Source organism: Typha angustifolia, chromosome 15 (genome assembly GCF_048772165.1).
Source record: "Typha angustifolia cultivar Huaian chromosome 15, ASM4877216v1, whole genome shotgun sequence".
NCBI classification, from domain to species: domain Eukaryota; kingdom Viridiplantae; phylum Streptophyta; class Magnoliopsida; order Poales; family Typhaceae; genus Typha; species Typha angustifolia.
Genome location: NC_133253.1, coordinates 13,052,385 through 13,065,687, shown reverse-complemented (window position 1 = coordinate 13,065,687; position 13,303 = coordinate 13,052,385). Strand labels below are relative to the sequence as shown.

The 13,303-nt window shown below is 35.1% G+C and overlaps 1 protein-coding gene across 6 annotated transcripts in view; it reads right to left on the bottom strand.

Moving 5' to 3' along the window:
- The window catches only part of LOC140779761 (glycosyltransferase BC10), a 52,804-nt gene that overhangs the window by 21,269 nt on the left and 18,232 nt on the right, over positions 1 to 13,303 (bottom strand). For 4 of the 6 annotated variants that reach the window (XM_073125007.1, XM_073125003.1, XM_073125008.1 and 1 more), the window contains 2 exons: positions 6,648 to 6,713; positions 2,989 to 3,138 (listed from right to left, as the gene is read on the bottom strand). In XM_073125007.1, the coding sequence (XP_072981108.1) occupies positions 2,989 to 3,138; positions 6,648 to 6,713 (216 nt within the window). The remainder of the gene's footprint in view (positions 1 to 2,988; positions 3,139 to 6,647; positions 6,714 to 13,303) is intronic. The other 2 variants (XM_073125009.1, XM_073125006.1) reach the window with 1 other exon arrangement.

Sequence of the window (13,303 nt, the reverse complement as noted above, 5' to 3'; positions counted from 1 at the left end):
CTCCCTTTCTCTCTTTTCCTCTCTTTTTCTTTCTCTTTCTCTCTTTCTTTCTCTCTCTCTTTGGCTTGGAGAAGACAGACTCGAGCAACTCGAGTCTGACCTTCTCCTATTAAGATTTTGGATTTGAGTCGGGTTGGATCTGATCCAAGGAACCCGACCCGGTTCCATTAGCTAATTGGATTAGGCCCAAGGCCCAATCCATTTAAAGAGTTAGTTGGGTGGGCTGCGGGCCAACTGCAGCCCAACCCAACTGATTTGGACTTATTTTGGCCCAAGATTAATAATTATTGAGTTAAATTGTAAAAAAAATGTTATTGTTATTTATTATTAAAGATGGTGATTTTTAGCACGTGAGCTAGGGATTTGAGATTCAGTTGTCTTGCCTAGACTCAGGTGAGTAGGTTCACTCACATATTTATTTTATTATATTTCGTACCTTTGTTAGACTATATAAATTTTCTGTGTGCAAATTATTTATTTTAACCTTACGTACAATAATTGTTACAATTTCTATGTGCAAATCTAATTATTTCATCCATACGTGCGAAAATTTAATTGTTATATTTTTTGTGTGCATTTTAATCATTATATTCAATGCATCACCATACTTCGTATAAATATTAAAATTTGTGAAAAAAAAAATGAGACTAGTATTGGTACAACTTAGAGAACAATCCCGGTATAAATCACTTGCGATTTTCCGTGGTGACTCAAGTCTATCTGAAAGTCCAGGGAAAAGTCCTAAATTAGATCACTGTAGTGACTTTCTTAGATGACTGACGGGGTTAAAGTTTAGTCCTAGAATGAATGAGAAATTTCCTAGGTGACTTTAACTTCTCTCAACGATTAATGAAAAAGACAGAATATGTTAATCACATAGTGATACCATCTGATGACCCTAACCGGATCAGCTATGAAGAAAAATCCCGAGCGTCATCTCGAAGTGAGTTCTAGTTGATGCACAGGGTTTAGACCCATTGAGACATATGACAGTATAAATATTGAAAAGATGTTAATATGTTGAAACCGTGCAAAGTTACAAGTTGTGACTCTCTCTATTGTTATCATTGTTATTATTTAAAGAGCATGCCTATTGCATATTGTTATAGATATTGTTGCTTTTAGTTTAATTTTATTTCACATTATTATGATTAAAAATTTATTTGGTTTTCGAGTGGATTCCACTCACTGAACTATAGTTATTGGCTCATGGATTTTTTTTTTGTATTTATTTATCTATCTCAGATAATAGTCAACGGGGCGACTGAGCGAGATTTTATGCTTTAGATTAGAAATTCTATTTATTTAGTTTAGAGACTCAAAAAAACATTAACATTGTTTTATGTTTATTGCAATCAGTTATAAATTTAATAAAGTAGATTTTTATTTATTTATTTATTTTGCCATCGTATACGTAGAAAGTATTAATAAGGCTTCGTGTATCTCAAGCATATTAAGATGCATGGCCGGTCATGATTCCTATTTTGGGTCATGACAATAAAACTATACTTGATTAGCATATGATCCGTTTAGGTGACTAGAACGATTGGAGAACAATCTAGGGGGCAGACCAATTCCTGATTAATATATCATCTATTTAGGTGACTCTAGTGTGGTTAGAGAATAGTCTCAGGTAAGATTAGAAATCTCTCTAAGGTGACTCTAATCTTTCTCTATGGTTAGTAAAAAAGACAAGGTGAGTTTATTACATAGTGACACCTCCTGGTGACCCTAATTGGATTAACTATAAGAAAAAGACTCGAGCGCGATTAGAGACCAGTCCCAGGCTAGATTAGAAATCTTTCTGAAGTGACTATAATCTTTCTCTATAGTTAGTGAAAAAGAAAGAGTGAGTTTATTACATAGTGACACCTCGTGGTGACCCTAATTGGATTAACTATTAAAAGAAAAACTAGCGAATCTCAAAGTGACTTCTAGTTGATATAGATCCTCAGACACAGTCACAAGTTGAGACATATGACATTATTATTAATATTGAGAGAAATTCAGCATATTGACACGAACCATGTTATGAGATATGATTTACTTCGTTATTACTTATACTATTATTATTATTATTATCATAAGCATGCTCAGTGAGATTCTCATTTTATATTATTGAACTTGTATTTATTTAAAGTTATGTTTATGGATTCGAATTTATTTGGCTTTTAAGTAAATTCCACTCATTGAGCTATAGTTGTTGGCTCATGGGTTCCCTCTTCTAATATTTCAAATACTGATCCAACATGGCAACTGAGCGAAATACAACGGGACTCCACTTCTATTTAGAATTTTACTATTTTGTCCATCAATTGTATTAGACATTTTATTTTAACTATCTATTATTCTTATTTGATTTGTGACACATTATCGAAAATATTGGTCTTTCCTTTATTATTGGATTATATTTATTGGAGTTACCCGTTCATAATTAAATTCTTGTCATTTTGGGACTTAGAAAAGTATCAGCTAAGGTTTTGTGTACCTCAAGTGCATTGAGGTATATGGCCAGTTATGATTCTAATTTTAGATCATGACATTGGATTCGGGTGATCCTATCAAAAATGGTCCAATCAAAAACCTATTTCAATTAGCTTGAATGTTCCAATTGTGTGTCCACCCTAGTCCGATGCTTGTTCGCCTATGCCCACTATGTATTCTCTTCCTTTTCTTTTACTAAAGAATTATGGGACAGACTTTCCATGTCTGATAGGCATAGAACATTGTTCCAAGATAGAATATTCGTGCTAGGGTTTAAAGAAAAGAATGATTGTAGAAAAAAAGATATTTCAGTTATATTGCTATTATTTCATTATAAACTGATTGTAGGTAATTTCCACAACCACACTTGAAGATGGTGAAAGCTGCATATAGGTTTAGTTTCACTTTAGGCGGCTTTCTACATAAGCAGAAAAGGAAGCAGTACTTCACTAAATCCCAGAAAAGTTAACAGTATGGAAGATCAGAAGAGATTTCCAAACATACCTTTATACTTTTTATAAGAGAAGGAGTAGCATCTGAAAGCTTGTAAGTTACAGGATGCCAACCACGCCTTTGACGGTCTCTTGATGATGAAAGGTCCCATGAAGTGTGTGTCAAGGATCTTCGAGTAATTTCGCCTTCAAATCCTTTTTGCTGCATCACAAAACCAAATACTTTTAATGCGAATTTAGGGAACAAAGGGATCACTACATTAAACACAAAAGTAAATTAAATGAAAATAAATCAGACACCATAACAAAGAAGCAAATTTGTCTTTGAAGCGTAGGTCATTCCCTTCTTACAAAAGTGCCTTGGATATCATCACCACTATCATTAATTTCTCACAAAGAAAAACAAGATCTATTCATTCATGTTAAGCTTGTTACAAGTTGTCCCTTTAATAAGAAATAAGGTATCACAACTCGAAATATGAATCATGACCAACCAAATATCCTAATAAGCTTGAGATACACGAAACCTTAACTAATTATCCATAATATAATGAAACTCAAAATTTATTTAATAACTCCAATTCAAAAACATTTAAAGACATAAAATATCTAAATTATACAATCAATGTCTTCTAAACATTACTAAAGCAAGACTTAGCTTTTCAATTTGAAACTAAGAACCATTATTACATTTAAAAGTGTAAGGGCCAAAATCCTAAGGGTAGAGTCCCGGTGCTTATGTTTATTCGCCGCGCTAACCAACATTTAAAATATTAAAAAAGTTTAATGAGCTAACAATTTTAGCTCAATGAGTGAATTCACCCAAAAATTAGAAAATTACTTTTTATTTAATATGAGATATTAACTAAAGCTCAATACTTAATAACAATAGCCAACAAGCTCATAATATGAATAATAAGTATAAGCCACAAATATGCAATTAGCAAGCTAATACTGTCTCAACTTAGGACTGCTAGTAGATTCACATCAACTAGAAGTCATATCAAAATGTGCTCAAGTCTTTTACTAATAGTTGATCGGGTCAGAATAACCAAGAGATGTCATGTAAGAACCACAGAGAAAAAAAAAAATTTAGGGGTTGAGAGAGGAGGGTGCACGTGCTCTGCACGTGCAGCCCCTCCCCTTTCCCTCTCCGGCACGCGACTAGGCGCAGAGAGAAATCGCGCCTAATCCGGATTGGATTAGGTCTGGATTTCTCTTCTAATCTATAAATTTAACCCTAATCCTATCTCTCCTCAACACCCCCGCCCCCCACCCCCCAGCCTTCTTCTCCTCTACCGTTTTCTTTTCTCACCGACGGAGTCACGCCGTGGAAATGGCCTGCCGGAGCATCATCGGAGCCATCGGAGACCACCTCGTGACTCCTTCGTGGTGATTTTTAGTACGTGAGCTAGAGATTTGAGATTTTGGTTGTCTTGCCTAGACTCAGGTGAGTGGGTTCACTCACATGTTTATTTTATTGTATTTTGTATCTTTGTCAGACCATGTAAATTTTCTGTGTGTAATTTATTTATTTCACCCTTATGTGTAAAAATTAAACTGTTGCAATTTCTGTGTGCAAATCTATTTATTTCATCTGTACGTACGAAAATTTAATTGTTTTATTTTCTATATGCATTTAATTATTATATTCAGTGCATCACCATACTTCGTGCAAATATTGAAATTTGTGAAAAAAAAAATGAGACTAGTATTGATACGACTTAGATAACAGTCTCGGTATAAATCGTTTGCGATTTTCCGTGGTGACTCAAGTATATCTGGAAGTCCAGGAGAAAGTTCTAAATTAGATAACTGCGGTGACTTTCTTAGGTGACTCTGGCGGGGTTAGGGAACAGTCCTAGGATGAATGAGAAAATTTCCTATATGACTCTAACTTCTCTCAACGGTTAGAGGAAAAGACAAAGTGTGTTGATCACAGGATGATATCCTCTGATGACCCTAACCGGATCAGCTATGAAGAAAAGTCCCGAGCGTCATCTCGAGGTGACTTCTAGTTGATGTGGATCCACAGGGTTTAGACCCATTGAGACATTTGACAGTATAAATATCAAAAAGATGTTAATATATTAAAAACGTGCAAGGTTACAAGTTGTGACATCTCTCTATTGTTATCATTGCTATTATTTAGAGAGCATGCCTATTGCATATTGTGATGGATATTGTTGCTTTATATTTAATTTATTCAGCATTAATATGAATTAAAATTTATTTGGTTTTCGAGTGGATTCCACTCACTGAGCTATAGTTGTTGGCTCATGGGTTCTATTGTTTTTGTATTTGTTTATTTATTTCAGGTAATAATCAGCGGGGCGACTAAGCGAGATGTACCCGGACTCCACCTCCACTTAGGATTCACTTATTTACCTTTCCGCTCTTTTAGATTTTATGCTTTAGATTAGAAGTTTTATTCATTTAGTTTAGAGACAAACATTAACATTGTTTTATCTTTATTGGAATTAGTTTGAAAAATTTAATAAAGCACATTCTCATTTTATTTATTTTGCCATCATACACATAGAGATTATTAATAAGGCTTCGTGCATCTCAAGCATATTGAGATGCATGGCCGGTCATGATTTCTATTTTGGATCGTGACAGTTAAGTTTTGTAGTACCTATGTAAGGTCTATTTTGATGTTTAAAAATACGAATTTGACTTTGTTTGTTTTCCCTCAAGGATTGTCATGTCGCGCTAGTGGCATACCGACACCTGGCATGGGGCGTGTGCCGGTGGCACTCCTCATGCTAAGGAATTTCATCCCATACCAACATGTATCATTGTTTTTATCATCCATGTCGCTCAATATGGTAGGATATTGAGCAGCACATCTTGAGTGTTGTCTGAGACCAACCTATTTAGCTTTCTCAAGAAGACTCTCTTTACTAGTTGGCTAATTTCCCAAACCAAAAACAAAAAAAAAAAAGAAAGATAGATCTAGGAGAGGAGGTTGATCCAAAGATGGGAACTAAAGATGTGCTTTTCTTATTTTTCTCTTCCTAATTTCTTTGGTTATTGTCCTTCTGCATTTAAACCCTAAATCTAACCAATGCTATCTTTGAAGTGTACCAGAAGATAATTTGCCCAACTGCAAGAGTCTACAATCAATGCAAAATACCCCAAAAATTTAACCCCATTTCTTCCAACTGGTATAACTTCAAGCCCTAACCATTCTTTAGAAAATATACAATCCACAGCCCCATAGCTCCATAAAGTCATCAGGGTTCATGTATAGGCTGCTTTGGCCTCTATTTGCTATCTTAGACCTTTCTTTGATGACAATGGTATTCCTTAACTTGTCCAACATCAAGTTGAAATCAGAGCTAAACCATATTATCAGAGTCATATCATTCTATTTCAGAGATGTTGTACAATATCAGTTGACACAGAAAGTCCTTTTCTTACCAAGATTGTCAACAAACGTGAAGTTCACCTAACACAACTCATAATTCCTAAAGTTTCATAAGAGGAATGATCACAACCAGTCGAACTTCTGAATTTCCAGAAGCCTTATTACTGTATGGCCAAGATAAGTCTGTTCGTGTGTACACTTTCCTAAAATATAGTCTGACTCAGTTTATCCCAATGTTGGGCAAAGAAAAGGTTATCTACTGATCAATGATATATACAATTGACTCAAATAGATATATACGAGTGCCAAAGGAAAGAAGAGTATAAAGAGATCCTCACCGCTATCAATGTTTGAACATAATGTTCATCTGGTATACAGTTGTGCTCCTTGGAAGCATCTGCAGGCTGGACAATAATCCAAACTTTTAAGAATACGTTAGGCACAATCTATAGCTGCATAACTTCGAAAAGAACATGTATGTGTGGCTACAAGGAACTTAGAGCTAATGAATATTGCAAACTATAAGAACATAAAGAGCAAATTGACCCATGACTTTGGCTTGGGCCTTTAAACAAAGATGAAAAGTTGCAACTTTGCCTTGGAAAGTTTCCTGCAATGGTACACATGATAGTTTTACTGGAATGAAAAATAGAAACCAATGGATTGCCATGTGGTGCCAACAGCACCTGTCATCTCACTTCATAGCAGCACTATGGTGTTGTGAAGCGGCCCATCAAGGAGATTAGTGGCGAGGGACAACCAGAAAAGTTGTTTTTAGCCAGCAGAGAGGTGGTGGAGATCTTGATGGCAGTGCAGTCTATGTGGAGGAGGTGGTAATGGAAGTGAGAAGGCTAGGGTAGAGGAAGAAGACAATCCACTAGCATATCATTTCTTAAGTTAGATCTGCTTGGTTCAGATCATCCGCTTACTTTAAGTTAGATCCACTAGCAAATCCATTTAGATTCTGACAATAGACTCTATTCACATAAGAGAAAACTAGTTGTGGCGATGTGAGGGTATGGCATCAACAGTGGTGGCTCGGCAGTGGGGCTCGACAGTCCTAATAAGCTTTCCCTCCTCTCCTTCTCCATCTCTCTCCTCTTGCTTATCTTTTTCTCCTCTACGGCACGGTCGACACATACTAAATCGTGTTGTGCCTTCCACTCGGCAAGAGACCTGCCACAACCATGACAATCCTTGATAGAAACTTTTTGTACATGCAACCTAAACTACATTTCATTACTTCTACAAATAACCAAAATCAGGGTTTGCAGGATCAGCCAGACCCAATACCGATCCATGGCCGATCCCAGTCAAATGACTGGGATCAGCCAGGATCAGCCTGTTTTAGTTAAATCAGGTCACTCAGATCCGACCTGGGGACATCAATAAAGCCAAGCTAGCCAACTTTTCCTTTTTTTTCAACTTTACCTTGTTTTTTCTCACACTCTCTCTCTTTCTCCCTTTCTCTCTTTCACTCTGTTCTCATTTTCTTCAAACTCTCACTCTATCTAAATTCCAATAGAGATCTAGCTCCGACGAAACTCCAACAAACTCCGGTATATAATTTTATAATTTTATCAATTTTTTTTCTCTCAGTTTTTTAATTTCTTTTACTCTCTCACTCTAATCTCTTCTTCTTTTTCTTCTCTTATTCTCTTTTTCATAAAAGTCTAATCTCTTATTCTTTGTTGAATTTACTAAAATTATAATTAAATATTTACTGAATTATTTAATTTGCTGAAATTAAGATTAAATATTTGCTGAATTATTACATTTGCTAAAATTAAAATTAAATATCTACTGAATTATTTATTTTGCTGATATTGAGATTAAATATTTGCTGAATTATTTCATTTGCTAAAATTGAGATTAAATATTTGCTGAAATTGAGATTAAATATTTGCTAAAATTAAAATTAAATATTTGCTGAATTATTTAATTTGCTGAAATTGAGATTAAATATTTGCTGAAATTGAAATTAAATATCTGCTGAATTATTTAATTTGTTGAAATTGAGATTAAATATTTTCTGAATTATTTAATTTGCTGAAATTGAGATTAAATATTTGCTGAAATTAAAACTAAATATCTGCTTAATTATTTAATTTGCTGAAATTGTGATTAAATATTTGCATTTGCTGAGATTAAGATTAAATATTTGCTGAATTAGTTAATTTGCTGAAATTGAGATTAAATATTTGTTGAATTATATTTTTAATTTGATCTCTGTTTAGGTGTTTACATTAAAATTAAAATAGCTTTAAAAGAAAAGTCACAAGATGCAGACATTGGCTGGCAACATGTACTGCCTTTAACCAAGACAAAAAAACGTGTCAAATGCAACTGGTGTAAAAAGAAAATGAGTGGCAATGTCAGCCATCTGAAAGAATATTTAGTTGGAAGACAAAGAAATGTAACAGTTTGCACTCAAGTTAGTTTGGAAGTCAAAAAAAAAATGTTAACTCATCAAATAGGCAAAAAAAATGATAAACAAACTGCACAAAGAAAAGAATTAATGATTCGTCAAGAATTGATATATGATCATGAAAATATTGATGATAATGGCGGTGAGCAAAGTGGGGAAGATGATGAGAGATAGATAAGGAGGACAATGAAAGAAAGCAAAAATACACAAAGAGAGGAGGAGATGAGAAGAAACAGTGGTGGACCTGGTGTTAGCTTCAAAGATCTAGATTATTTCATATGCAGGGAGAAAGAGAATATGGGGGCAGTAGTTCTGGAACTCCTGGTGTTACGGGTTTTACAGTAGAATCTAAAAATATTGAACCGATGGATACATATCTTCAGAAAAAAAAAGGTCATACACAGACTACTATCAAGACAGCTCTCAAATGGATAAAAAATGGAAAGAAAAATATTGGTAGGGCTATTTCTAAATTTTTCTTCTACAATCATATTCCTTTCAATGTAGCTGATAGCCCTAATTATCACACTATGGTGAATGCTATACAGTCAGTAGGGCATAGTGTTTCGCCTCCTAGTTCAAAAGATATTACTACTAAATATCTTGACTCAGAGATAGATGAGTTTCACACTTATATTGAGACTTTTAAAAAGTATTAGAATAAATTTGATTGTACACTGATGTGTGATGGATGAACTACATAAAACAGAAGAAATATAATTAATTTACTAGTGTACTCAGCATAGGGGCAATATTTTAGTAGTCTGTGGATACTACTGCTAATTTTAAAAGTGCAAATTATATTTTTTAGTTGATGGATGAGATAGTAGAAGAAATTGGTGAAAAAAGGATAATCCAAGTGGTTACTGATAATGGGGCAAAGTATAAGGCTGTTGGATAATTACTTATGATAAGAAAACAACATTTATATTGGACACCATATGCTGCACATTGTCTTGATCTCATGTTAGAAGATATTACCAAAGATCCTAAAATTAATATAGTAATACATGAAAGTCAGAGGTTGACAAACTTCATATATAATCATGGTTGGGTTCTTAATTTGTTTAGGCAAATGACTAATGGTAGAGAGATTATCAAACCCAACCTCATCAAATTTGCCACTCATTTTCTAGCATTAGAGAGCATAATGCAATATAAAGATGAGATTATACGGGTATTTACATCAGCAGAGTAGTCTACAAAAATTAAAAATATGAAACTTAAAAACCTAAAGATCAAAGTTTAGGTGAAGTTTTGAAGAACAAGGTTCTTGGAAATGTATTTTGACATAATATTATAATTGCCACCGCAATATTTGAGCCTCTTGTCAAGGTATTATGACTTGTAGACAATGATGACAAGTCTAAAATGAATTTCTTATACGAGGCTATGGACTTAGCAAAAAAATCAATAAAAAAAATGTGGATAAAAGTAATAGGAAATGGCGGAAGTTGATTGACTCCGGGTGGAATAAACAACTACATAGAGATATACACGCTGCTGGTAAACATTGGTTTATTAATTTATTTATTTTTTAAATATTTTGAAATTTGAATGCTTACAAATTTTAAAATTTAAATTTTTATAAGATATTTTCTAAATCCCAGATTTTAATTCTCTACAAATATCAATAATGATATTGAAGTCTTGTTGGGAGTTAGAAAAATAATCAACAGACTAGAACTTGATATTCATAAGCAAATCCTTTGTGATAGAGAAATGAGTTATTATTTAATATTTATTATTATTTGTTTCAAGTTTTAATATATTCAATTTCTTATAAAATGTATTTAATTATATATTTCAAATGGAGTTGAGAGCTGGCCAATTTAGTACTGCTAAAGTTGTTATAGCTATATCTTATAACAGTCCAGCTGAATGGTAGTCCATTTATGGATGGGAGGAGACACCAAATTTGACACCAATAGCAAAGATCTTAAGTTAAACTATATCTTCATCAAAGTGTGAAAGAAATTAGACTACATTTTTCTTGATCCACACCAAAACACGTAATCGATTGATAATGGAGATATTAGGTAAATTAGTGTTTTGCCACTATAATATAAGATTGAGGTAGAGAAATTTTAAAAAAAAAGATAGAAAATGATCAATTGATTAATTTAAATCATGTTTTTTATGAAGAAGACCCCCTGACTCCATAGATCAGAGAAGTAAAAGATAGATTATTAGATGATAAAGATAACTCATGGTTAGATGAAGCATTGGGGGAGACCACGACTAGAGCAGAGGCTGGTACAAGTTGTTCGGCAGCAAGAGATAGTATAGCTACTAGTGCCAATAATTCTGATAATCCCAATGATACACCCCCTTCCACATTTGGTAAGGGAAGTCAAGAAGACATAGGAATTGAAGACAAAGAAACTGAAGATGTACATACATATCAGCGACACCGTTATCAGAATGTTGCTTCCTATGACTATGGTTCATCAAGTATTTATTGTTTCGAACTATCATATGATCCATATACTGATTATTATCCTTCTCCATATCCTCAATATCCTCCTCAGTATCCTCAGACAAAAGATCCACATATTAATTATTATCCACTTTAGAGACAATAAGATCTATTTGATATGAATGATATAATATAATCACTCTTTGGAGCGCTAGGCCCTAGCCAATTTTATTATGTTATTGGATTATTGATTTCTTGCCTCCTATCTTCTCTCTAGACTCTCTCCCTCCTCCCTCTTTACCATCCTTCCACCTCTACCGTTGGCAAGATTTCTCCTAACTTATAATCTCCCTCGACTGTCGAGCCATCCCTCTTCCTTGAGATCTCGACCATTTCATTCCCTTCGTCTACTTCCCTCAATCACATCCACAATCCACCCTCATCTCTATACCCATTCATAACCCTAACATCCACTCCACCCATCACCACCACCATCACCCACGTTCTTTCGTGTTTTCGTCCCAGTTGTAGTTCGAATCTGCAAAGGGCATAAATACAAAAGTTGTAGATCAAGAAGTTACGGATCTAACCCAATTGGTTTCGTAATTTTCTGACTATCAGAGAATATTTGACGAATATTTTTCCACGATTGCGCAGACTACTTCCTGCAATAAATTCAGATCGTAAAGAATTGTTCCGTAGCCGATCTTTTGCTACAAGAACCCTTCAATTTGATATCAGAGCCAAGTTAACCTCAGACTTTCATTAATGGTTGAAACAAGGAAGATGACATCAACAAGAAGACCTATGGAGAGCACACCGATAAGGGAAAATTCAATCCACGATGACCCTAACCGTGAGGCCGATTCCTTTGGAGCGACCACGGCAGGACCGAATCAATCAACATCCATGGGGGCGAATATGAATGAACTTAAGGGCATATTCCAAATATTTTTGCATAGAATTAACAACATGCAAAAGGATCACAATGAATTCAAGGAATATGTCGTGAATCGAATAGGTTCATCATCTCCTCGACGACGATCGGAGTTTCAAGAAGGACCAGCGGTGGGACCTCATCGAACTAATATCCCACAGGTCTATGTACATCATATGAGTGTCAATGATCTCTTACTTATGCCTACACATCATCCTCCACCTCCATTACAAAACCCAAGACTGACGGTGGTGGAATCCGAGAGGCGTCTGACACCGATGTGCTTCGCCTATGAGGATTAGCACTATGAGGATGAGGTTAATCCCTATGGAGATGGTGATGGACGTGCTCGAAGATTTAGAGAAGGTGATCAACCTGCACAAAGGTTTAGACCTGAACCAAGGATTTTTCGTGAACTCGACAACACTATTCGGGGGAGAACCGCACGCTTGGACTTTCCAAAATTCCAAAACGATGATCCAACAGATTAGGTGTTTTAAGTTCAACAATATTTTTATTATCAAGGTACAGTGGAAGATGCAAAAGTCTAGATGGCAAGCTTGACGAGTTACTAGACGAGCTTGCAGGGGCGACTATATTAGTAAGCTTGACTTGAAAGCCGGATATCATCAAATTAGAATTCACCCGGCGGATGTGCACAAAACTGTACTTCGGACTCCGGACGGGCATTACGAGTTCCGAGTGATGCCTTTTGGTTTCACCAATGTTCTAGCACCTTTCAAGGCCTCATGAATAATATATTTCGACTTCTATTGTGAAGATATGTCTTATTATTTTTTAACGATATTTTGGTATATAGCAAGACTAAATTGGAGCATTGGCGGCATTTGGAAAACGTGCTGAATTTGTTGAAACAAAACCAATTGAAGATCAAGAAGTCCAAGTGCTGGGAGTACTAAAAGTGGAGTATTTAGGCCACATCATTTCAACGGATGGTGTAACGACGGATCCACAAAAGGTTCCATGCATGACCGCTTGGCCTATTCTTACCAATGATGACTGTGCCAATGGCACGTGCCGTGCCGTGCCACCACGGCACAGGGCGTGCTGAGCGGCACGCCTCAACACGCCCCGCTATGCCAGTGGCACGCCCCTATGTGCCACTGGCACATACTTAAAATATTTTTAATAAAATTTTAGGATATTTAAAGATGTTTTCGGTCTTCAATATGTCAATTTTTAGTTTTTA